The sequence below is a fragment of the Chiloscyllium plagiosum genome, chromosome 16 (assembly GCF_004010195.1).
Source record: "Chiloscyllium plagiosum isolate BGI_BamShark_2017 chromosome 16, ASM401019v2, whole genome shotgun sequence".
Classification (NCBI taxonomy): Eukaryota; Metazoa; Chordata; class Chondrichthyes; order Orectolobiformes; family Hemiscylliidae; genus Chiloscyllium; species Chiloscyllium plagiosum.
The window spans coordinates 34,792,263-34,819,927 of record NC_057725.1 but is presented as its reverse complement, the minus strand read 5'-3'; the positions used below and the strand labels follow the sequence as shown (position 1 = coordinate 34,819,927).

The following is a 27,665-nucleotide window of genomic DNA, read 5'->3' as shown; positions in this document are numbered from 1 at the left end:
AGAGAAAAAACACTTTTGATGCTCAGAATGCACAGCTATTCTTTAACTCCTCTCCACCCAAAAAGGCAATAAATACCCAGATGGACATGCTTCATTAGTTTAAAAAGCCTAGTCACTTGCTATCTGGTTGAATACTTTGGGTGCCATATCCTACTGATTAGAAATCACAATTCAAGGTATTACTTTTGCTGTGGAGTGAAATTAAGATAGTGTTTTTATAACATGTTTGTTAGAATTAGTTAAGGTAAACATACATTGCTGTTTTCAGTCTTGAACTCAAGGAAAATCCAGGCCTGTGTTGCACATAACCTTAAGATGTTAATCAGGCTGGCCTGAATTTGCTGAAATCTTGCTCATTGTATGTTCTGTATTTTATGTTGTAGTCATTCCAGGAGGTTATTGTGTAATTTAGTCATCTCTCACCTTATGCCATGGTTTGTATTACTTAATGGGACTTCAGCTGATCCACAGATACCCTCACCAACAATTTTAAGCAGCTAATTATCACAGCTCTTTTTCTGCCTTAATTAATATTTATTCAGCAAGTACGATAAGCCTGAATCCAACCTGCAATGAAACAACACTCAAGATCTCATGCAATTTGGGAGACATCACTTACCAGATGGGTCTCTTCTTAAACCTGATTTATATGTTTTTTTCCTTGACTACACATCAGAAACCCAAAGTATTATGGATATTTTCATGCCATAAGGATTGGTACCTGGTCCACTGCTTTTTGTCACTTATGTAAATAATTTGGATGTGAATAAACAGGGTATGGTTAGTAAGTTTGCAGTTGACACCAAATTAAATGGTTTAGTTGACAGTGAGAAAGGTTATCTCTAAGTGCAATGAGACCTTTATTAGATGGGTCAATTGGCGTGGAGTGGAAGTTTAATTTACATAAATGTGAGGCATTGCATTTTGGTAAGGCAAATCAATGGCAGGACCTATGCAGTTAATGCTAGGGCTCTGGGGAGTGTTACCAAACAAAGATACCTTGGATTGCAGGTGCATTGTTCCTTGAAAGTGGAATCACAGATGGTGAGGAAGGCATTTGGCACACTTGTCTTCATTGGTCAGAACACTGAATATAGGAATTGGGATGTCACATGTGCTGAACAGGACATTGGTGAAGCCGCTTTTAGAATCCTGTGTACAATCTGGTCAACTTTCTATAGAAAAGATGTTGTTAAACCTGAGAAGGTGCAGAAAAGAATTACAAGGATAAATCTGGAACTGGAAGGCTGGAGTAAGAGTAAAAGACTGAATAGGCTGGGGTTGTTTTCCCTGGAGCATCAGAGGGTGAGGGGTGACCTTATGAAGGTTTATAAAATCATGTTGAACATGGATAGGGTGAATAGCAAAGGTCTTTTTCCTCAAGTAAGGGACTCTAAAACTAGAGGGCATAGGTTTAAGATAAGAGGGGAAATACTTAAAAAGGTCCTGATGTGCGTGGGACAAGCTGCCAGCGGTATTGGTGGAGTTGGGTACAATTACAGCATTTAAAATGCGTCTGGATAGATATATGAATAGGAAGGATTTAGAGATTGGGCTAAGTGCTGGCAAATGGGATTAGGTCAGATTGGGATGTCTGGTCAGCTCAGACAAGTTGGACTCAAGGGTCTGTTTCCATGCTGTATGACTCTGTCTGTAGTTCTGAAATGTGTTTTTTGAAATCCACCTGACAGACAGAAACAATGATAGATGTAAGTTAAGTGTTTTTCTCTGGAGAGAGAGAGAGAGAGAGAAAGAGATACCCATGGAATGTCATATTTAGAAATGCAAAGGGAACTTTAAGCAGCACAATTTCAGAAAGGGGAGGAAACAAGTCAGAACAGGCTGGATTGTGATTTCCAAAGACTACAAAGATAACAAGGGATTGATGGTCCCCCTGTTCAACAGCAACACAGCTCTGGTGGTTTATATCCCAAACGGCAGTCACATTTTGTGTTGTTCCCTTTGAGGAATACAAAAGGACATGGGTTAAAAGAAATTACTGCCTTCCCTATAACATGAATGTTCTCCTGTTTAGCAATGTAGCTCCAAGCATAAGATTTGCTGTGAAGAGTATGGTTATCAGCCCTGTACTGAGAGCCAGAAATAAGCTAGTTAGTACCCAGACAAGAAGAAACAGAATAACACAAGGACTTTGTTTCATTTTGAATATTGCAATAGAATCACAGTCTAAAAGAGTCAAAACTACTGAAGTTCAACCAATCTGCAAAACTAAGTTTCATGAAACTATCTGTTCAACCACTAATATCAACACTGCCAGTAACGTCCCTGCAACAGCCCTAACTATCCTCATTTTGCAAACAAATCAGAGACTAATCTGTTTATCTACTTTTTAACTTTTATCATTTCTGACTCACCTCTTATTTATAATTTGTGCATGTGTGTTCCAATTTAGATCTTTTCATGTTTAGGAATTAATAAACTCATCTTTTTTGCCTTAATTCAGCTTGCTAAAATTGACGCCTGGAGTCATCGATTTATACAGCACAGAAGCAAACCCTTCAGTCCAACTCGTCCATGCCAACCAGGTTTCCCAAATTAAACTAGTCCCCTTTGCTTGCATTTGGCCCATATCCTTCTAAACCTTTTCTATTTATGTACCTGTCCAAATGTTTTTAAAATATTTTAATTGTACCTGCATTTATCATTTCCTCTGGCAGTTCATTCCATGAATGCCCCACCCTCTGTGTGAAAAGCTGCCCCTCAGGTACATTTTAAAACTTTCCCCCTCACCTTAAACTTATGCCCTCTAGTTCTGAGCTCCCCTCGGAAAAAGACCTTTGCTATGCCCATCATGATTTTACAAACCTCTATAAGATGACCCCTCAACCGCCTATACTCCAGGGAAAAATGTCCCAGCCTATCCAGCCACTCCTTATAACTCAAACACTCCAGTCTTTGTAAGTCTTTTCTATACCCTTTCCAATTTAATAATACCCTTCCTATGGCAGGGCGACCAGAACTGTACACAAAACTCCAAAGTGGCCTCACCAATGTCCAGTACAGCCACAATATGATGTCCCAACTCTTACACTCAATGATCTGAGCAATGAAGGCATGCATGTGAAATGTCTTCTTAATAACCCTGTCTATCTGTGACACAACTTTCAAGGATCTATGTACCTGAAACCCTAAGTGTCTCTGTTCGACAAAACTCCCCAGGCCTACCATTAACTGTGTAGGTACTGCCCTGGTTTGCCATATCAAAATGCAACACCTTGCATTTATCTAAATTAAACTCCGTCTTCCAGTCCTCAGCCCATTAGCCCAGCTGATCAAGATCACATTGTACTTTTGGATAACCTCCTTCACTAGGAGACAGTGAGGACTGCAGATGCTGGAGATAAGAGTTGAGAGTATGTTGCTGGAAAAGCACAGCAGGTCAGGCAGCATCTGAGGAGCAGGAAAATTCCCATTTCGGATAAAAGCCCTTCATCAGGAATGAGGCTGGGACCCTCAGGGGTGGAGAGATAAATGAGAGGGGGTGGGGCTGGGGAGAAGGTAGCTGAGAGTGCAGTAGGTGGATGGAGGTGGGGATAAAGGTGATCGATCAGAGAGACGGGTGGAGCGGATAGGTGGAAAGGAAGATTGACAGGTGGGGCAGGTCATGAGGGCTGTGCTGAGCTGGAAGGTTGAATTTGGGATAAGGTGGGGGGAGGGGAAATGATGAAACTGGTGAAGTCCACATTGATGCTCTGGGGTTGAAGGATCCCGAGGCAGAAGATAAGGCATTCTTCCTCCAGGCATCAGATGGTGAGGGAATGGCAATGGAGGAGGCCCAAGATGTGCATGTCCTCGGCAGAGTTGGAGGGGAGTTGAAATGTTCGGCCATGGGGCGGTGGGGTTGGTTGGTGAGGGTGTCCGGGAGATGTTCCCTAAAGCGCTCTGCAAGAAGGTGTCCAGTCTCCCCAATGCAGTGGAGACTGCATCGGGAGCAACAGATACAATAAATGACATGTGTGGAAGTGCAGTGAAACTTTGATGGATGTGGAAGGCTCCTTTGGGGCCTTGAATGGAGGTAAGGTGGGCAGGTGTGGGCGCAGGTTTTGCAATACCCGCGGTGGCAGGGCAAAATGCTAGGAGGGGAGGGTGGTTTGTTAGGGGGCGTGGACCTGACCAGGTAGTCACGGAGGGAATGGTCTTTGCGGAAAGCGGATGGGGTGGGGAGGGAAATATATCCCTGGTGGTGGGGTCCATTTGTAGGTGGCGGAAATGTTGGCGGATGATATGATTTATGCAGAAGTTGGTGGGGTAGAAGGTTGAGAACCAGAGGGGTTCTGTCCTTGTTGCAGTTGGAGGGGTGGGGTTCAAGGGCAGAGGTGCGGGACATGGATGAGATGTGTTGGAGGGCATCTTCAACCACGTGGGAGGAGAAATTTTGGTCTTTAAAGAAGGAGGCCATCCATTGTGTTTTGATCCTCCTGGGAGCAGATGTGGCAGAGGCAGAGGAATTGGGAATACAGTATAGCATTTTTGCAAGAGGTAGGGTAGGAGGGGGTGTAATCCAGGTAACTGTGGGAATTGGTGGGCTTATAAAAAATGTCAGTGTTGAGTTGGTCCTTGTGGATGGAAATGGAAAGGTCTAGGAAGGGGAGGGAGGTGTCAGAGATGGGCCAGTTGAATTTAAGGTCGGGGTAGAATGTGTTGGTGAAGTTGATGAACGGTCCGACCACCTCGTGGGAGCACAAAGTGGTGCCGGTGCAGTCATCAATGTAGCGGAGGAAGAGGTGGGGAGTGGTGCTGGTGTAGCTCCAGAAGATGGAATGTTCTACGTAGCTGACAACCTGCTTCACTGTCCACTGTACCAACAAATTTGGTGTCTTCTGCAAACTTACTAACCATACTTCTTCCTGTATTCTCTTCTGTTTATATAAATGAAAACAACAGTTTTAATTATGAGTTCGTTTGGGTCTGGGTGAAAAGCATCCACAAGGAATCCGTTGTGACCGCCTAAGGGGTGAAGTAAACAAAGACAGGATCCAATCCATCCCTTCTCACCCAGGAGTTTAACCCTCTGGTTGTAACCATTTACACAATTTCAGCGCAATTTCAGCAAATCAAAACTGCCCTGTAATCATAGAATATGACTCAGATTCATGGCATCATATCCATGCCATAGCCCTATTATGTTCCACTGAGGCCCTGGTAACTTGAATGTGTATCAGTCACTATCTGTGCTCCTCCTGATCCAATGTCTGTTCACTGTGTTTTATTTACATTGGATGTACAGTAGATACTGCTGTGAATTTACCACTGGAGGAGTGGGGGACATTATGGTCTAATGTATGACTTCCTTTGCCAGTATTACCATTGTAATGAGTTCTGAGTCATTATTTCTATTGTCAGTCCACACAACATATCAAGCAGCATTTCTAATATTTATTCATTCTTACCACTGCAAATTCATGTGCTACTTGCAACTCTCATTATTAACATGATTAACTTAAGAACACAATAGAATATAAATATAATAGTATGTGCGTGCTTGTCCTTTTGACGCTTAATCAGATTTTGTGGAACATTTATGCTACTAGAATAGAACAACCATATCTGAGTTTGAAATCATCCAGAATTTATTTAGAAATTTCCAAAAAGTTCTCTCAATTCCTGCCTGAAACTTCTTGAATATTCTGTGATTGAAATAGATATCCAACAGCTTTCATCAAAAAATAACTATCATCATCTCCCAAGACTTCAGTGAGTGATGTTGGCTGGTTCTAGTGGCCTCAACATGTGAATTGTGTAAAGATTGCCGTACAAATGTGTAATATATTTGTATGAAATTCCTTTGCTACTATTTTAGAGGTATTGACTCATTCCTTTCAAAACAGTTGAAGCTTGTTCTAAAGTAGAACACAGAATTTTATTGGAACATGTCAAATTGTTTGTACATGAGTTTCATTGGCAGCATTATTTGAAGGTTAATATATAAAATCACAGACTGCTAATGCTGAGGCACAAGGAAGATTTTTGATATTTTTGTTTCTTTCTATGGAAAGGTTAAAACACAGTTCAGAGAGGTGGCTTCTTATTTTCACCAATTATCATGAAGGTTTTGAATTCTTTTGCAAATTCTGTTTTTGGAGTGAAAGATTTCCTTTCGTACTATGTATCAAATTCAGAGTTTTGTTTCAAAGGATTGCGTGTATAATCTCTATAAAATTAGCAGAATGTGCAAGACATTTTTACCCTTCTAGTGATTTTGGTTGACATTATTCAGACATCTGTATATAATATGTTTTAAACTGTTTGTTCCAAATATAAATATTGAAAGCATTTAAGATTTAAATTGCTGTCTGATATTCTTACTTAAAAGGGAAAGGCATAAAAAGTAATGAGGATATCAAGGCAAGGAACAATGCTTGACACAGCAGGGCCTATTTTACTGTTTGTTAAAAGTACATGTATAATACCAGTAAGATCCTTTGACTCAGTTGCCATAGGGAAGAAAAGAAAATGTGCACAGATACATAAGGACGGTAAAATCATTATAAACCTGGCTGTAATGAAATAAACATCTACATGGTATATCAGGTTAACAGGTTGCCTTGTAAATAAGTTTAATGGAATTTAAAATGGAATAATTTTTGAACGATATGTCCGTCTTTGTTGTGTTAATTTGAGATACCACAATATCTTTAGTAGGAATTTTCCTATGAATATAAAGCTTTGATGAGTGGATGAAAAGGAGTTTTTCATTCTTCTTCTTTGTATTCTATTTTTCTCTCTCCACTGCTGGAGATTCAGCCAGAAAGTTTTCTTTACATGGCTCATGTGGTAAGGTGCCCTGACAGATCAGTTGTTCATGACAGCGACTGTCCCTGCTTTCATTTCCATTGATTTACACGAATGTGAAAATCGGCTGGCCCTAAAGTGAGTGGGCCTTCACCTCCTTGATATAAAAATAGCAACACCACAAATAGCCTCACTTCAGTTCCACTTCAGCCCCAGAGGAAAAGGAAGTTGACTGTTCAATAACAGAGGACTACAAAACAAAGCATATTACTCTTCTCACCTGACCAAGAATAGACATCATTAGATGGTGATGTAACACAGAAACAAAAGGTGATTTTCTTTCTTAAATATTTTCCCTCACCCTCTAGACCTGAGGAAACCTGAGGAATTTAAAATGGTAAAATATTTGAAAGATATATGCCTTTTTTTTGTATATTGAGTATCACAATATCAAGTAGAAATTTCAATATAATTATAGAGCTTTGGTGAGTGGGTGAAAAGATAAGTTTCACATTTTTCATTATTCTTCTTTGTGTTCTGTTTTTCCTCTCCACTGCTGGAGACATAAGCAGTAGGGTTTTATTTTTGTGGCTCACGTGGTAAGATAAACTACAACTAATGAGCGCAGCCCAGAGACAAAACCTGGCAACTTCTTGGTTTGTATGCCTTTCATGTTTTTCAGGACCATATGACCAATATTCACAAGTGTCAGATTTCTTGCTTAGCCTGTGATTTTCTGTGTATATGTGCAGATTGCTGTTCCTTTTCTAATGCTGTAGCAGTTTTGTCTAAAAGAAATCGTGAAGTAAGTTGCGCAAAATATATATTGGAAGCAAACAACCATGTAATTGGTTGCAAAATGTTTCTGTCATCCTAAAAGAACTACCTGTCAACATCAATGTCATGACTTTCAATTATTTCATTTCACCCCTCTGTTTTATGATACCAACTCGATGTTACATGAGTTTTAACATGGATATAAGAGGAAATATTACATAATGGAGCAATTTTCATAGACAGCTTAACTCGATTGATAACAAACATTGTTAAATACAACCCTGTTTCAGAACTCCAGCATCCGCACACCATTGTTTTATTTTACTGTTCTGTTTTAGAATGCTAGACATTAGCCTTGTAGTTAAAAAAATATGTTTGTATATTAATTAAAATGGAATCAATATTGAATTAAGCTGATACATCCAGCTGGGACACTGTTTTAAGTTAAGGAATGACTGAAAGATGTGGAGCTAAATGTACAAATGCCATAAATATCGGGAAATACAAGTTTATACACAAAAGTTATGATTTTCTGGACAGGATCATGCAAGCAAGAAAAGTATGACTTTGATGAGAAAGTTAGCATCCTTCTTTGAAAGAATACTCTGTATTGCCCAAATAGCCAACCCTTGTCAGCAATTATCTCAGTTACTTTGATGATTTAACAAGCAACAGCTTCAGTTTCTGACTTTAATACAATGTTTTAGAGCAAGGAATGGAATAGAATTCCAATGTGCTCATTAAAAAGAAAATAAATTTTCTTTGCACACCATCATATACCAATATTGCAGTGACTTCATGTTTTGAAGGAATTACTTCACCTACGATTTGTGAATTTGATGCTCAACAATTTGAAATAGGTTTTAAATTTTGTTTAACCCTTGACCCAGTGGTAGCATTCAACCCTGAGTTAAAAATTGTGGATTTTGCCCAACTCCAGCACTTAAGTGCACAATCTAGACTGAAATTCCAGTGCAGGACTATAGGCAAGCTTTAATCCATTGTCAGACACCATGCGAAGTGCTGTGTGGTGATGGATTAAATCACACATTTGACTACTTTCTCGACTGGTGAACTCATATGGTCTCTGTTACAAAAGATAATGGATATGACAGGGTTAATTTATGTGGTAAGCAGAAGTTTCATACACTCTGATATGTGACACAGCCACAGGGTGAAGCAGCATTGAGGCAGTTCTGGGTCATAGTAGTTGGAGACAGTTATGTCTTCTATTTCTCATTTTTTGTTCGTGTGATGTGACCTGTACATAGATATTAATAGAACATAGAATATTACAGCGTAGTACAGGCCCTTCGACCCTCAATGTTGCGCCGACCTATGAAACCAATCTGAAGCCTATCTATCCTACACTATTTCATTCTCATCCATATGCTGATCCAATGACCATTTAAATGCCCTTAAAGTTGATGAGTCTACTACTGTTGCACGTAGTGTGTTCTACTCCCTACTACTGTCTGAGTAAAGAAACATCCTCTGACATCTGTCCTATATCTATCCCCCCTCAATTTAAAGCTATGTCCCTTCATGCTTGCCATCACCATCTGAGGAAAAATGCTCTCACTGTCCACCCTATCTAACCCTCTGATTATCTTGTATGTCTCAGTTAAGTCACCTCTCAACCTTCTTCCCTCTAACGAAAACAGCCTTGTCCCTCAGCCTTTCCTCGTAAGACCTTTCCCTCCATGCCAGGCAACATCCTAGTAAATCTCCTCTGAACCTCATCTTAAGATGTAATAAACCTTATCCTGTAATTTAAGATATTCACTGGAGACCTATTTATGGGTTATTCCTTCACTACAAATAACTTAAAATCTCCTAGAGCAGAAGAGGAGGAAAGCTTACAGTTTTCTACCTGAGATACCCATGACTTATCATCATTATTATATCATGGTGACATGATGACTGTGTAAAGTCCTGAAGAGAACAACAGTGAAAAGAATTCAGGGGAATCCAAAGGGAAAATGAGCACAGAACTGTCTGCTGAGAACTGTCACTTCAATGCAACTTCTCTGAATAAAGGCACAACTAATCAGTTAGCTTGTGGACTCTTTTAAACAACCAAAATGTTCTGTCTGGGAGAGCAGGAACAGCAGGGCTGGTCAAACAACAGAAATTAGGGGAGGAGGGGTGGGGGAGCAAAAGTGCAGAGAAACCATTATTGACCAAAAAAAGTCACATTTAAGCAGTGAGAGTCGACCCAGGTGACAAGTGGTTGAGAAGTGATGCATGTCTGTTCAGATGGAAGTTGAGTTTCTAAGGGAAAGGGTAGAAAACCTTTATTTCCAGCTCTGGCCTGGGCTCGGAAGCTGTAAAAGGGAAGAAAATAATACTTACCACCACAGTGAACGTTGCTACACTCATGAACTACGCAATAGCAAGCTGGAGAGAAAATTTTACAGATAGGGCTAAAATCTAAAGTTTTATTGAAACAAGCATTAGAAGCAGATTTATGAGTTTTAGGTCAATGACAGAAGATTTAAGCTTACCAAGCAATTTAGAGGCAAAACACTCTAAAAATGGAACAGATGTAAAATGTAAAAAAAAGTGTAAGTCCGATTTTCTCAGAAGGAAAAGGCACATATCAGCCTGGGAAGAAAGGGAAACCACAAATTTCACTGAGTTACAGGAAATGTTTTCCAGTGTAGAATCCTCAGAGTAACTGTCAGCAAAGCTTGAAGCAACAGCCAAACTCTGGCTACTAAATTTAGATAATAAAGTCCAGCAGAGACCATTGATGATTTTTTTAAATTGACCAGTACTATCTGCATTCCAATCTGTTACACATGGTGGTGATGCAGATCGTCAAAAGAAATCTACTACACCAAGGAAAAGTATCCAAAACATGACAGAAGACATTGACAATGTCTGACCCTAAGCGACATCTATCACATGGCCAATGCATGTTCATAAAGATAAAAACTACTTAATTTCTTAGCACAGTTGTCTTCCATGAGGGGGTATGCATAGAATTAAAGATCCATCAAGTAATGTAGTGCAATATCACTGATGCCAATCATTAACCAAGTCCTCAGTGTAGATTCATGACATGAAGGATCCCTTAAAGTAGAAATGAAAGAACGAGTGAGTAAATTTAAGGAGGAGGTAGACAGATTTTCCATCAGTAATAGATTGAATGGTTGTGGAACAGTGGGCAGGGAAGTGAATTGAGGCCAAGGCCAGATCAGCCATGATCTTATAAAATGGCAGAACAGACTCAGGAAGCTGAATTGCCTACTCCTGCTCCTATTTATATGTTTTTATACTAGTATAGGAATAAGGAATGGTGGTAGTTTTATCATCTCTTTGATAATAATCTTAGCATGATTGGCAGAAGAGCAAAGAGATGAAGGCCAACCTTCATCTCTTAACCAATGCCACCAAGAACAGATTATTTTGTGTTACAACACGGGGTAAACCCTCCTGCTTAATTTAAAACCAGCAACACAGAAAAGCTTTATCCTGTGCAGTAATCTGCAAATATTCGAGTGCCCAAGAACTATTTAAAGGAAAACTTAACAACTTTATTTCTTAAAGTATTGCAGAGAATAATTAACTAACAACTATTTACAATTCCTTTCTCTAATGTATCTTTTATCATCCCTTCTATAATACTAGTCTAATAAAGCTCACAATTAAGATTTACAGAAAAATCCAAAATTTAAAACCAACCAGCAGTCGAATCTTCTCTTTACCTTCGTCGGTAGATTGGCTCTCCAGATCGGTGTTGATGTTTTTCTCTGTGCAAACTCCTTCTCTACACAGGTACCTCTCAGAGAGTTCTGACTAGCAGTCTACAGCTATTAGTTTGGTGGCAATTCTCCTCCCAACTGTTCAATTTTCCCTGCTATTATGCCCAAAGCATCGGATTGTGTCATTGGCTTTTGAGATTGTCAATATACTCATTTCAAACTTGATTGGAATTTAATATTTTTTCGGGGTATAACTTAAACTGATTGGCCTAATTCAAATCTATTTTGTCATTTCCAGGCAACCAGCTACCCCAGTAGTTGGACCACATGTTGCATTGTGTCTTACCGAGAATACTTGGTGCTGTCACTGTTAGCTTTTACTCTCTTAAAAGTATAGTACACCCACATCTTCATAACATTTGTCACATATGTCATTGCTGTTTGTGAGGTTTTACTATGAACAAAGTGGCAACCATTCTTTCCTACATTACAATAGTGGTTAAATGTCAAACGTAACTGCCAGGAAAGCATTTTGGAAAATTCTAAGCTAAGGAGGAAACTCAATATTGATGGAAATTTGTCTTTTGTTTGTTGCCTGGGTCGTAACACAAGTAAAACTGAGCTCATCTTTCTTTCATTAAATATCAACACTAGGTATTTGAAATAATGAAAATTATATTTATACATATGAATTTGACAGTGCACAAAATGTTCTGAATTCATTTTTTTTATTTAAAAGATGAAAACCCTCAATTAAAATCCTTATTGAGGACCTTTTATTTTATGAAAATGAAGCTCAGTCCACATCTGAAAAGTAAAACCTGGGACAAAGCAGGATGCTAGTGACTTTCTGGCGGCTAAGTAACTGTGATTTTATTGGTGTTGTTGAGAACCTGGTTGTATTATAAGATGGCAATGAGAGATCTCATAACATGACAGGAAGGGTTAGTGAATCAAGAATATGTTTACCACTCTGTTTGTAAAAGCTTAATGCAAATATTTTAAATTATGTGGACTAGTATACAGTGACCACTGTATTAAAGAGATCATAACGCTGATAGATATAGAAACTTTTCACACATAGATAATGTGGCCAGCATCTCTATGAGTGAGTGAACATATAATCTTGTGCAACTGAAAAGCAACTACAATAATAACATGATCTATACCAAGAGAAATGTTAAAAAAAAGAGACCATTGACTTATTGAAGCTGGTTAATTAAAATCCAATTGCTCCAATGCAGAACTATGATGTTTTGTAACCATCGAAAATTTGCACAGCACTTGCCATATAGAATTTTTTAAATTGCCAAAAAAGTATATTTGTAATTTTTCTGCTTGCTAATGAATGTCTGTTTTGAACATTTAATGTATTAAAAGTATGTTCTGATTTGAAAATATAGGTTTACTTATATTTCTGAAATGTTTTATGCAGAGCTGCAAATTACACCAGCAACTGTCATCGTTGAGGTCCATTTTGTTTTACACTTGACTGAATGTATGTGTATATTTTATCCCCAGTTGTCTGGAAATGACTGACATGCCAACTTTTGACATTCTTGTCAGTGAATTTGAAAAACTCAAAGAACACCTTTCCCAAATTAAATCCCCAGTGGTCTTGTGCCATAATGATCTACTGTGTAAGAACATAATCTACATTGAAGCAAAAGGTAGGGATAAAATTATTATTAAATGAAAGTAATAATGCTTATATTGATATCATGCCTTTTATGTCAAACTGTCTCAAAACACTATGTATAATGAATTATTTTTGACAAACGACTAATAAAGAAACAATTTCAAGCTAGAATGAATATGTTTTAAAGCTTATAGTTGGCTAAGTGACATCTGAAATATGAGTGAATGGACATTTGTTATTCCAAAGAAGAAATATAAAAGTATTAGCCACAAAATGCAATTTTGGTACTATAGCTGCCAGTTGGTTCCACAGATATGATGTGGGTGGGGGCAGATGCCATCTTGGATAAGTTGTACATGTGGGCATGGAGGCACATGTCAGAGGTAGGCTGAGTTGGTATGTCATGATGTTAATGGGTAATGCTAATTTGATAGCACTGCTTCAACTCTGGAACAAACCTTTCCAGTTAACAGCCCTGTCTTAACCCTGCACAAACAAACATGTTTTCAGCAGCTGGAAGGAATTCCAACCCAGCATCTCTTCCCTTCCCCACCCCTTCCAGTGCCTTTAAGGGAGCAGCAACCATTTTCATGTAAGCTGCTGATTAACTTACAAAGGCTGGTAGAAGTGTTTGTTGGTTTGAACTGTTGTTTAAAGTTGCTGAAGTCTACAGGGAGTGGCATGGACCAGACTGAAGGACTTTATCTCGGCTTCAAGGATTGTGCACAGCCTGCCTCTCCTCGACATGAGTGCAGCAGTTTGTATACTTGTTCTCCAACAGTGACAAAGGCAAAATGAGCAGATGTTTCATAATGAAGGAGGAGCTGCGGGTGTCAGTAAACTGTCCCAGTAGGAGACCACATTATCAAAGATATTCAAGAAGCATTTCTCCCACTTAGTTTCACAAAGAAAGTTCTCACTGAAATCTGCCATTTGTATCAGCCACAACTAGAATCTTAGAGAATTGCCATGAACTTACATGTGACTGCAACATTTCCCATTTCACCATCCATTGTAGCATAAGAGGGAGCTGAATAGAATTTATTCCCTCTTGTTAGACATAGCAAGCAGCTTGATGAGGGTTAAAGGTGTCCACATAATGAAAGGCATCATTGATGGCATGTTCATTGTTCATTGTTCACACAAAATGTACTGCAGGCTAGGTGGGTTAGCTTTGGGAAATGCATGGTTATGGGGATAGGGTTGGGGGTGGGGTAAGGAGAGTGAGTCTGGATAGGATGCTTTGCAGGGAGCTGGTGTGGACACAATGTGCCAAATGGCCTGCTTCCAAACCATAGGGAAAGATTTCATTCCCTTAAGGTCAAGTTAGTGTGTGATCATCTGCAATGTCATTGCCTAGTATGCTAGTGACAGTGATGGTGTCTGTGTTCTATAATAGTGCTCTGTGCCAGGTACATTTGAACCAACATGAGAAATCAGAGGGTGACAAGGGCTTTTTGCTGATCATCTATGTCATAACTGTGAAGAATCCATAAATGGGAAACATGCTCATAACTAGACCAAGCTAGCTCACAAAATGTAATTCAGCAGGATATTGGATAGCTGAAACAATTTACCCACTGCTTGACCAATTCTTGAGCTGCCTTGCAGTGCTTGACAGAACAGTGGTAAGGTCTGTGGTAAATTGCTGTACCCTGCAAATCTTATCCTCATGAAAGCGATGGCCCAATGGTCAGTACTGCTGCCTCACAGCGCCAGGGACATGGATTCGATTTCAGCCTCAGCTGACTGTGGAGTATGCACATTCTGCCCATGTCTGCATGGGTTTCCTCCCACAATCCAAAGATGTGCAGGTCAGGTGAATTGGCCATGTTAAATTGCCCATAATGTTCAGGGTAATGGAATTGGGTCTGGCTGGGTTACTCTTCGGAGGGTCAGTGTGGATTTGTTGGGCAGAAGGGCCTGTTTCCACACTGTAGGGATTCTGTGATTCTAAAGCACTGTGCTTGTCACCAGGTATACAGTGAACAGTTGAGGATTAGGAAGAAGGGGAGTGGCTGGGATAAAATAGGAGACAACCAACACAATCCCTCACTCACCGTATTAACGGTAATCGATGAATTTGGTTGTAAGCTCAGTCCTCCACTCACCAACCTTCAAATAATCATTTATGTTATTAACCATTGCAGCATTCTTTAGGCCAGAATGCAACCACAAAACAATTATTCCAAACCAACTTTATGAATCAAATCATCCCACCTTCCATGTAAAACTAATCACACTTCTCCATTCACTTTGTGCTTTCCTTTTCTGTGCCTCTCTTTAATCTAATGGTCATGTGTAATGCTGCACTAATATCTGCTGCATCGCTTGTGGAAAACTATTGATTTTCAGGAAGAAGACTGGAGATGGCCTTACAGAGTGACCAAGAACGGCTCAAGGACTAGAACACCCCTCAGGGACTAGAAAACCCAGAGCCAGACTACATCATTCCAACATAGTGGTTCAATCTAGGCTGCCTAATTGGAAGGCATAGAGAGTACTCATTGAAGGACTGCATGACTGTTGTCATCCTGAGAGAGGACAGTAGGTTCATACTCCATGGAGCTTCCACAACTCCTTCAAGGCATCAACTTAGCAATACTAAGAACACTTTCAAAGAACTGCTTCAAGTCTGTTTGAACACTGTTATCTACAGAAATGTATATATCATTCTCAGTCTGCATAGCACTATTCTGGGCATGTCTTTGAGCTTCACAAAAGCACTCAAGTATTGGCTGCTTCTATAAAACTAAAGCAAAATACTGAGGATTCTGAAGATTGCAATGGAAGCAGAATGGACTGGAAAATATTAGCTGGCCTGGCAACATCTGTGAATGAAACATCGTTAATCTTTTGAGTCCAGTAAGACTCTTGTTTGGGACTCAAGAACAGTGGAAAAATGATGGGCTTTACGTAGTTGAATATAACAAGAAAAGCAAGCAGAACAGAAGGGAAGGTCAGAGAAGCTGAATAGAGGCTGAATAGGCTAGGGATGTTTTCCCTGCAGTGTCAGAAGCTGCAAAGTGTCCTTATAGAGGTTTATAAAATCATGAGGAGCATGGATAGGATAAATAGATAAAGTCTTTTCCCTGGGCTGGGGGAATTCAGAACTAGAGGGCATAGATTTAGGGTGAGATGGGGAAGATATAAAAGGGACCTAAGGGGTAACTTTTTCATGCAGAGGGTGGTGCTTGTATGGAATGAGCAGCCAAAGGGTGTGGTGGAGGCTGGTAAAATTGCAACAGGTTTGAATGGGTATATGAATAAGAAGGGTTTAGAGGAATTTGGGCCAAGTGCTGGTAAATGGGATTAGATTAGGTTAGAATATTTGGTCATCATGGATGAGTTGGACCAAAGGGTTTGTTTCTGTGCTGTACATCTTTATGACTCTGTGACTCTAAAAGTTGGAATGAGGGAGATCAGAAAGATTAGAGATCAAAGGCACTGTAGAACATGAGGCAACTGGATTGGGCATTGTTGTAGAGAAGAGACAAACCATAGGTAAGTCAAGTCCTGTAGGTTGCAAAGAACCTAAGCAAAAAAAAGTGATGTTCCTCTTGTTTGCATTGGGTTTATGTTAAATAATGGATTCAGCAACTTCAGACGATGGGCTCTGTCCTCCATTTTGATCATTCCTCCCCAGTGATTTGTTTTGATGGTACTGAACTTTCCCCTTCCTGGTTGAGTGTGGCAATGTTGTGAAAGTTGAGAAATACAGCAAGAATGAAAAAAATGAAATTTTAACATTGAGAAGACATTTCTTGATTTTCCCCTTAAACGTGAAACGAACAGTGATTACCTTATTTCTATAGCATCTCATAATTAGTCCATTTGTCTGCCACTTTCAATTCTCTGCACCTTTCCAGAGAAACAAGATGCTGCCAATTCCCAATTTGTAAATCAGAATGGAAACTTGGCAGTTGCAGCTCACTGATTGCTTGTCCTAGCCTTCACCCAGCTCTGTCTTCTCCACAACCTCGCTCCCAGAAGGAAAAATCAGTAAAAAGCCAGTTATTCTTGGAACTGAATGTAATGGCCATGGTGGACCTCCATTTTGGAGTAGACAAGATGAGTCAGACCAATATGTCACATTGGAGAAAGTGAGGTGGAGATCACTATCAGGAATTCCTGATGAAGAGCTTATGCTCAAAATTTCTATTCTCCTGCTCCTTGGATGCTGCCTGACCGGCTGTGCTTTTCCAGCACGACACTCTTTGATGTAATATGTCACATTCTCCAGTTTAACTCACTTTCCTTAATGGATGAATGCTTTGTGGACACCATCCTCCATTAACCTTCATCTATGCACATTGACATTTGCAAATTACCAGCCTTGCCCTATCATCAAGCTTGCTCTCAGTCCAAACCTAACACCACTTGCATCTTTTAGGATTTGACTTGAGAGTTTAGAGACTGATAAGATTTGCATACTTCTGCCTGTTCACTTTGTGTACACATATGTGTCCCATGCATCTAAAACGCAAAGTTAACAGAGATCTTGGCTTCATTTCTTCCCGCTCATTCATGTTGGATTTACCTAAAAGTTTCCAGCCTCTGTAATTTGCATTGCTTTATAGCACATCAGCAGAGGCAGGTAGCTTGTCATGGTTCACAGTACTGAACAGTCATGGGGCTGGCCATATTGCTGTCTGCTACAATGCTACATTTGTGTTGTACCTACAACATGTGCCAGCATTTTACACACTAAATACACTGCATGTGCATCAAGCAAATGACTAAGTTTAGAAGTCAAGGCGGGGGCAGTCATAGAGTCATAGAACATGGAAACTTCAGTCCTCATCCACTCAGATCAGATAACTCAATCTGAGCTAATCCCATTTTCCAGCATTTAGCCATATCTCTCTAAACCTTTGCTATTCATATATCCATCCAGATGTCTTTTAAATGTTGTAATTGGACCCACTTCTACCACTTCCTCCAGAAGTTTATTCCATACACACACCAACCTCTGCATGAAAAAAGTTACCCCTCAGGTCCTTTTTAAGTCTTTTCCCTCTCAGCTTAAATCCATGCCCTCTAGTTTTGGATTCCCCCATCCTAGGAAAAAGACCTGGGTATTCACACGATCCATAGTCCTCATGATTTTATAAGCCTCCTCAGTCTCCAATGCACCAGGGAAAAATGCCCCAGCCTATTCAGCCTCTCCCTGTAGCTCAAACCCCATTGCTTTTCATCATTTATATAAATGATTTGGATGTGGATATGGGAGATATAGTGAATAAGTTTGCAGATGACATCAAAATAGGTGCTGCAGTGGACAGAGAAGAGGATTATCTCAGAGTACAATGGGACCTTGATCAAATGAGCCAGTAGGCTGATCTAGGAGTTTAATCTAGATAAATCTTGGTGTTGTATTTTGGTAAGGCAAACCAGGGCTGGACTTATACATTAAATGGTAGGGCCCTGGGGTGTTTTGTCTAAAAAAGAGAGATCGGGGTGCGGGGGCATAGTTCCTTAAAAGTGGAGTCACAGGTAGACAGGGAGTGAGGGAGGCATTTGCCACGCTTGCCTTCATTGATTATAATGTTGAATATAGAAGTTGGAATGTCATGTTGTGGCTGTACAGTATACTGGTGAGGCCACTTTTGGAATAATTCTGGTTAGCTCTTTATAGGAAAGATGTTATTAAATTTGAGAGGGTGCATAAAAGACCTACAGTCCTTAGTGGGGTCAAAGAGAAATTCCGGTCTGTTCAGGGTGCCACTGCAAAGAGTCAGGAGAGCTTGCCTGACTCCAGTCCTGGGATTGGTCCCCAATCAGTCCTGCAGGTCAGGTGTAACCATTCTGGAGATTACAAGTATCCCATTCAGATACTTTGGAGGCATCAGTCCAGAAGTTTGGCCCTGCTCAGTTGAGACTGTTCTTTCTTTCAGTTCAATCTGTAGAGATGGACAAGATCAGTCCTGGAGATTTTTACATTAATATTAAGGAACAGCCAATGGGGTTCTGGGAAAAGTGGGTAACTCAAGTCTATGGTTAGGATAAGTTGTGCTGTGTTACTGAAAATTAGTTACAAGGGGGGCATTCAAAACAGAAAGGTGGGATCTCAAAGAGCATGGGATAGACTGGGAGCTCAAAGAGTAAAGGGGGTGGGGGGAGGGCAGGTCACTATCTCTCTGGCCACTATATGGGCAGTGTGCGTAGGCAACAGGGGCCTGGCAATTCTGGACTGAGGTGAAAGTGTCTGAAATAGTGCAGGTAAAAGCCTTGAATGGTCTTCTTTGGCAGTCCACAGAACAAAGCTGAGCCTTCCTCTCCACCATCCCATCCACCAGCATCTCCAGGTGCTGCTGGTGAAGGGGGTTACCAAGTTTCCTCTTTTTATGTCCTGTCCTCAATAGTAATTGATGCACATCCCAGCATGGATCCAGTTCTGGGCTTGCAGCATTTGCAGTGGTGAGCAGCTGACTTGAAATATGGGGCCAGGGCATTGGCAGGCACTTCAACCTCGCCTGCCATGTGATTCCATGAGACAAGTAGAATTTGGTGAAAAGTGGACGATCTGCACACAGAAAATGGCTCTGAGCCATGGCAAACCAGACACTATGAATCTCAGTTGACAAAATACTTCAAGTCAAAATGGTATTTCTTGACCTATATTGGTCTTTGAACATTTGTGATTAACATCTTTATATGACACAAAACTTGAGAAATGTAGCAAGCATTGAGGAAAATTATAGTAGGCTGCAAAAGGACATACTGATGAAGGGCTTTTGCCCGAAACGTCAAATTTACTGCTCCTCGGATGCTGCCTGAACTGCTGTGCTCTTCCAGCATCACTAATCCAGAATCTGCAGTCATTGTTTTTACCTGCAAAAGGACATAGGCTGGTGCAAAAAGGGAACAAATGGCTGATGAAATATGATGTTGAAAAGTGTGAAGTGATCGATTTGGCTTGAAGAATGAAGAGAAAAAAACTTACAAGTTGAATGATACAGTTTAAAAATGGGATGAAAGCAGACCCTCTGGCGGGGGGAGTTGTCCAGAAGCTAGGCTCACAAAGCAAATAATTGAGCATGTACTTAAACCCTCAAGGAGATCTGTGAACCCACAACCTTCTAATTCAAGGGAGAACACTACTAAGACAGCACTTTAATACGAATAAATAAATACTCTTGAGCAACTTGAGTCCAGGTTTACAGTACTCCCTTCCACCCTGCCAAGCTCTTGAACCTTAATGCCAAACTGGAGACTCTAATCTATATAGTAAGCTATGAATTTAGTCTGCATATCATCATTGCTTCAAGGAATCTATCCTGAAATGATCTGATTAGTCGGTCGCATTGCCTGTGCATTTCCAGCTTTTGTTTGTAAATTATATTTTATATGAACTGACAGCATTGTAAAAAGGAATACGGCTTGTACATTGACTGGAAAGGTAGGTTACTTGTATTTAAATTCCCAACATGATCAGCTATTGAGGGATTATGTTTCCCTATCTGTTTCTTGACCCATAAATTGCTTATTGCCTGATGAATCATGCATGTCAGTTTCCATATATTTCAGTGTGTTAACTATAAGGAAGTTGCTGAAGTAAACTTACTTGTAAAGACTGTTGGCCATATCTTGGGATTGACTGCAGCTCTTGGAAATGTACTTTCCCTGTTCTACTCAGAGCAACTTACATCCTGAGAGACAATTATATTTACAAGAAACTAGTATTTGAGAGATACACAAAGCTCTCTCATTTTCAGATGATTCATTCTGGGAGAAGAGGAAAAGCAAGGGTTTGTAAAGACATGCGTGATAAGCATTACTCATGCAACTAGATTTATCAACTGAGGTGTACTGTCCAACACTTCTGTCTGAGAAGGCTGTGTTTCAAGAAGAGTTCTGCTCCTTGCTGCAGCCAGATCTGTAACCAAGATCCACAACATATACAACTCTGACTAGCAAAGGACAAGACTGTAGATCTCAATGTTTGTATGGCAGCTTTAAACCAGTGAACAAGAGGGTCTTTGTTGAATATATTCCTTTATAAGTCACAAATATGCACTTTGTCCATGCATATCTGGTTATACATTTTGACAGTGGTCCCAGAGAGATTGTGAAGAGTATGTAGTACAATTAGTTTGCTTGATTTTGTGTTTTGAATTGCCCATCCATTAAATATCTTGTCCTTTCATCAACCCTTCTACAGTCTAAAGAAGATCCTTGCTCCTCACAACTTCCATCATTTCTGAATCTTGAGACAAACAAGACAACCACATATCAACATAACTTCACATCAAATATTCCCATGTTTAATTGCATCTATTTACAAGAATTATTTTTTGAATTTTCAATTTATTGCAAACTTTCAGCAATTTCTTTTCATCTTCTTATATGTAGGAGCATAGAAAATAGACTCAGGAGTAAATAATTAAGCCCATTGAGTCTGCTGCACTATTTAACTAAATCAGGACTGATCTTCTACCTCAACATCATTTTCCTGCATTATCCCCATTAACCCTAACATCTCACAATTTATCAATTTATGTCTTGAATATACTTTTACTGAGCCCCCACTCCCTTCTACAGTACAGAATTACAAGGATTCACACCTCAAGAGTGAAGAAATTCCACTTCATCTCAGTTCTAAATGCCTACTTCTTGTTCTAAGACTATGTCACCTAGTTCTGGACCCCACCTGCCTGAGGAAATATCCTTTCAAAGCCTTCCTGTCACATCTTTTAAGAATTGCCTAAGTTTCAATGAGGTCGCCTCTTATTCTTCAAAACTCTTGTGGTATAGGCTTGGTCTTCATAATTTCAGAAAAGGCAGTGGTGTGGTGTATTGACACTGGACTGATCATCAAGGGACCCAGGTTCAAATTGCGCCATAGCAGATGGCGAAATTAGAATGTTAAAAAAAATTCTGGGATTAAAAGTCTAATGGGAATGTGAAATCACTGTTGATTTTCCTAACAAAACATCTTGTTCACTTGTGTACTTTAGGGAAGGAAAAGTGCTGACTCCAGACCCATAGCAATGCGGTTACTCTTAACTGCTCTTTAATATGGCCTACTAAGTCATACTTTTATAGCAAATTGCTAAAAAGTCTCAAAGAAGAAATGAAACCAGGCAGATTACCTGATATCAGGCTAGTTATTGGAAACAACTGCAGCAATGACAATACAGCCTCATTTACCCTGCAAATTCCTCCCATCCACAAACATTCACTCTCTCCACCACTAATGCACAGCAGCAGCTGTGTGTAACATCTGAGGCCAAGTGCCAAAATTGGAAGAGCTATCTCACAGGTTAGTTTAAGCAACAGCTTGACATAGTCAAACTCATGGATTCACAACTCATTACATCTTTGGTCCAAGCTTAGACAAAAGTGCTGAAGGTGAGAGTGACTGCCCTGGATATCAAAAGCCACATTTGATGAGTTTGGCATTAAGGAACTTTAGAAATACTGGAATCAAGGGATAACCCTCCACTAGTTGTACTGATACTTCACACAAAGGTAGCTGGCTCTAATATTGGAGGTCAGTCATCTTAGCTCCAAAATAACTGTATAGGAGTTCCTCAGGAAAGTGACCCAGGTTTAACAATCCTCAGCTACTTCAGCAATGACTTTCCATCCACCATAAGGTTAGCAGTGGGGATGTTCACTGATGACTGTACAATGCTCAGCACCATTTGTGACTCCTCAGATACTGAAGAAATCCATGCTCAAAAGCAACAAGACCTGTATACTACCCAGATTTGGGCTGGGAAGTAACAAGTAATATATATGTGCCATACAGGTGCCAAGCAATGACCATCTCCACCAAGAGAGAATCTGTTCATTGCTACTTGAGATTCAATAGCATTGTCATTAATGAATCATTTGTCATCAACTTCCGAGGGTTTACCATTGACTTAAAGGAGGAACTGAATGAGCCATATAAATACTGTGGCCACAAGAGCAGGTCAGAAGCTAGGAATCTTGCAGTAAGTAACTTAGTTTTGACTTCCCAGATCCTGTCCACTATCAATAAAATGCAAGTTAGGAGTGTGATGATGTACTTCCTCCAAGCCTGGATTAGTGCAGCTCCAACAACACTCAAGAAGCTTGTCACCATCCAGTATAAAGCAGTCTGCTTGATTGGCACCACATCCACAAGCATTCACTCTCTCCATCACTGATGCACAGCAGCAGCAGTGTGTAACATCTAGAAGAATCACTGCAGAATTTGTATATGGACTACAATGGTTCAAGTAGGCAGCTCACCAACATCTCTTCAAGTGGATTTGGAAGTAGGCATTATGTGCTGGTCCAGCCTGAGTTTCCTAAATCCCATTAATTAGTCAAACACAAAGACTGCTAATAGAATAATCTCACAATTACAAGAGTCAGTTTGATTAATCTTTCTTTCATATGGCTGGTTTCCCCCTTTCTTAGCTAAGGAGACCAAAACTCTAATTGGGGTCTCAATGAGTGTCCATACAATTGCATCATGACCTCTTTACTTCTGTACCTAAATGTTCTTGCAATAGAGACCAACAAGCCATTAGCCTTTCCATTTGAAAACTGCACCTTAGCATGTTCCAATGACTTATTTCTTTTATATGACAAACTAAGATGGAACAGGCTGCTGTAAAATATTTGCACCTTCTCTTGAGCTGGAATGGACAAGGGACAGCCAGTGACCTGCCAGCATTAATAACATAAACTGATCCCTGGATTGCTGGTAAGAACAGTTCCCTGAAATAACAAAAAATATAATCCCTTACTGACTGTACTTGTGTTGTAAACTCAGAGGGCATAGGAATTTCAGAGCAGTTTATGATTGTGAGATTGTTCTATGGGCATAGTTTTTTAAAAAAAAAATGTTTATGAGATTTGGGAGACTCTGCAGGACCAGCACATGGTATCTATTTCTAAATCCACTTGAAAAAGTGGTGGTGAGCTCCATTTAAGACAGTAGATAGGTTGTTGCAGTTACTTTAGCACCCTTAGGCTAAGTAAAAAAATCACATAACACCAGGTTATAGTCCAACAGATACTTCCAAATAAACCTCCAATCCAGCACGGCACCTCCACATCATCCTGCGGCTAGAAAGCAGGATGAAAATCTACCATGGTCTTCAGTACTGATTGGTATTATGGTCATTTTTATGGGACAAGATGTGATTGGCACGTTGCAATTCGCTTCATAAAATGTTTGTTGCTATTCACTGTCAAATCATAGAATCCCTACAATGTGTAAACAGGCCATTCAGCCAAACAAGTCCACACCAACCCTCCAAACAGTAACCCACCCAGACCCAACCCCTTACCCTATTATTCTATGTTTACCCCTAACTAATGCACCTAACCTACACATCCCTGAATATTATGGGCAATTTAGCATGGCCAATTCAACTAACTTGCACATCTTTGGATGGTGGGAGGCAGCAGTGCGAACCATTGCGCCATTTTGCCAGCCCTCATGTATTTAGGTGTTGTAATAATTAACTGAGGTACCAAAAGATTCCCATTAAAATTAAACTGTATCCCAGCTACATGCAACACATGGACTGGGAAAAAAAAAGGAGGGAATTGGAATAGTCAAAATTTAATACAGGAGCAGAGGCATAGGAGGAGGCTGTTCAGCCACATAAAGGGTATTCAATTAGATCATTTGCTGATCTTCTAATACAATGCCACTTCATTATGTTATCTTTGTATCCCTTAATGTTATTTGTCTCAAGGAATCTATCAATTTTTAACCTAAAAATGTTCCATAATTAACCTTCCACTGCTCTCTGGATTAGAGAACTATAAATATTCACCATCTGATTGAAGAAATTCCTCTTCAACTCCACATTTACTGGCCCACTCCCATTGCTGAGATTACATCCCTTATTCTATAATCTCCAGGAGAAACATCCTGTTTATATCGACCCTGTCATGCTAGTAAGAACTGTATAAGTTCCAATGAGATCATCCAATATTACCTGACACTTCAATGAATACAGACCCAGTTTTCTCAATATCCCCTCATAAAACAAACCTCCACTGAACTTCTTCTACGGTAAAGATATCTTTTATTAAATAAGGAGACCACAACTGTACATAATACACCATGTGCAGACTCACCAAGGTCCAAACAACTGCAGCAAGATATCTTTACTTCTGTACTTAAATCCCCTTGAAATGAATGTCAGTATATCTAACCCATTTGCCTTTTTAATTGCTTACTATACTTGCTTACTAGCTTTCAGTGACTTGTGGGTAAGGACATCCAGATTCCTTTGGATACATATATTTTCCAACCTCTCACCTTTTAAAAGATTTTCTGCCTTTACGTGTTTGTTTACCAAAATGAATAACTTCAGACTTATTCGCATGATATTTCATCTGCCACATTCTGCCATTTGCTTAGTTCATTCCAAGATCTTGTGAAGTTTGCTTAAAGCCTTATAACTTACATTCCCACCCAGTTTGTAAATATTACAGTTTGGAAACATTGCTCCCCACATTCAAATCATGTATATAGGTTGTGGACCAAGCATTGACTCTTCAGTTGTCCCACTCATAATAGCCAGCCATTCTGACAATGATCTCCTTATACTTATTGCTTGCTTTCTGTTGTTAAGTATTTTTTAATCTAAACTGACACATTCCTTCCCAATCCAATAAGTCTACTTTTATTTATTAATCTGTGTGGGACCTTATCGAAAACATTCTGAATATGTAAATATACAGTTTCCACTGGCTTTTCTTTGCCTATGCTGTAAGTTAGATGCTCAAAAAATCCAACAAATAATCAAAAATGATTTCCCTTTCATAAATCCTTGTTGACTTTTCCAAAGGTTCCAATTTCTGAATGTCAATACAATATCCACTATAATAGATTCTAACATTGTCTGCATTGCTGATGCCAAACTAACACATCTGCAGTTTTCCACTCATCCCTTCCTCCTTTCTTATAGAGTGGGGTTACATTTGCTCACTTCAATGAGTAGGGACCTTTCCAGAAATAAGCAGTGTGAAACAAAGTACCAACAATGCATCCACTATCTCTCCATGTAGTTCCAAACGTGATGAGATAAAGTTCAATTGTAATTTACTAATTAAATAATAACTGGTAAATGTTGTTCTTTTCTTAGAACTCGTAAAGTTCATTGATTATGAATATACTGGCTACAATTATCAAGCATATGATATCGGAAACCACTTTAATGAATTTGCAGGTAAGATATACATTAGAAGTTTGCATATAATTACCTTGAGAAATCAGGTTTGCAGAGGGTCTGTGAAATGTGTTAGTTTGGACTGTATTGAAATGAGGTGCAATATCCAACCATTCTTGTGCACCAGGGACACACTACATATTTTTTTACAACTGGGTAACCAACTTTCTTGCCTTTCTTTCAGCTGTGGGCTGTGTGATACACATGAGCCAGTTGACTACAATTGACAGCTGACATATCTGGTGCTTTACTTTACTACAACTGGATGTTAAGTCTTCCTCCAGCACTCAAACCATTGTAGAAAATTCCAAGAAAGACCCCAGTTCAATAGATTAATATTTAAAAGGCAAAAGAATTGATATTATTTCAATGGAGCAAAAAGTTCAAAAAACAAAATTGAGAGGAAAATTCCAGAAAGGAAGCAAGATAAATAGAAGGTGAAATTTTATTCCTAGTGTTGTAGAGATTAGAAAATTAGGGAGAAACCTTATACAGGTCTGAGTGATATGGGTCATGGCAAGAGATATGGCAAAATTGGATGAGAAATTCAGTGAGGATTCATTGTGATGTGAGGAGCAGCTCACACCAGCTTTTATGCTTTTCACAGCATCATGCCATATTTCTCCCTGGCAAGTTGCCAATTAAGGTTTGGGATTGATAATAGCATGTGAGGGAAGGTGTTGCAGATGTTAATGAGAATAGCAGAGCATGAACCTTGGTGGGAAGTGGGAACAGTAGCAGAGATGGTGAGTGTGACATATTGGTAAGATGGTGACATTTATGCTGGCATAGTGGAGAAGGTCATTGAGCGGCTTCCTACATTTGGTGTGCATTCCTCCAGACAGCCAAGACTACACTGTTCAGGGTGACAACCTCCACTGCTGGTCCTGGAGGAAATGGAAGTCCTGCCTCTACATCACTGACCAACAGAAACTCCAGGTCCATGCCTGCACATTTCTGATATTCTCTTGCCTGCCATGTCCACAGCAAATATCAAGAATCATGCAGGCAGCTCAGGTGCTTGTCCAGATGCACAATGGGCTCTTAAAGTTGGTAAATGTCCATATTACAGAGGAGGAAGTGCTGAATGTCTTGAAATGCGTAAAAGTGGATAAATCCCCAGGACCTGCTCAGGCGTACCCTAGACCTCTGTGGGAAGCTAGGGAAGTGATTGCTGGGCCTCTTGTTGAGATATTTGTATCATCGATAGTCACAGGTGAGGTGCCAGAAGACTGGAGGTTGGCTAACATGGTGCCACTATTTAAGAAGGGTGGTAAGGACAAGCCAGGGAACTATAAACCAGTGAGCCTGACGTCGGTGGTGGGCAAGTTGTTGGAGGGAATCCTGAGGGACAGGATGTACATGTATTTGGAAAGGCAAGGACTGATTAGGGATAGTCAACATGGTTTTGTGCATGAGAAATCATGTCTCACAAACTTGACTGAGTTTTTTGAGGAAGCAACAAAGAGGATTGATTAGGGCAAAGCGGTAGATGTGATTTATATGGACTTCAGTAAGGCGTTCCATAAGGTTCTCAATGGGAGACTGATTAGCAAGGTTAGATCTCATGGAATACAGGGAGAACTAGCCATTTGGATACAGAACTGGCTCAAA

At 39.8% G+C, this 27,665-nt stretch overlaps 1 protein-coding gene across 8 annotated transcripts in view; it reads left to right on the top strand.

Annotated features, from left to right (window-relative positions):
• LOC122557782 (ethanolamine kinase 1-like) overlaps positions 1-27,665 on the top strand; it is a 498,821-nt gene that overhangs the window by 235,967 nt on the left and 235,189 nt on the right. For all 8 annotated transcript variants that reach the window (XR_006313932.1, XM_043705802.1, XM_043705801.1 and 5 more), the window contains exons 4-5: positions 12,762-12,910; positions 25,968-26,051. Coding sequence is in view for 7 of the 8 variants with exons in the window: in XM_043705802.1 (XP_043561737.1) it covers positions 12,762-12,910; positions 25,968-26,051 (233 nt within the window). In the remaining variant the exon portion in view is untranslated. The remainder of the gene's footprint in view (positions 1-12,761; positions 12,911-25,967; positions 26,052-27,665) is intronic.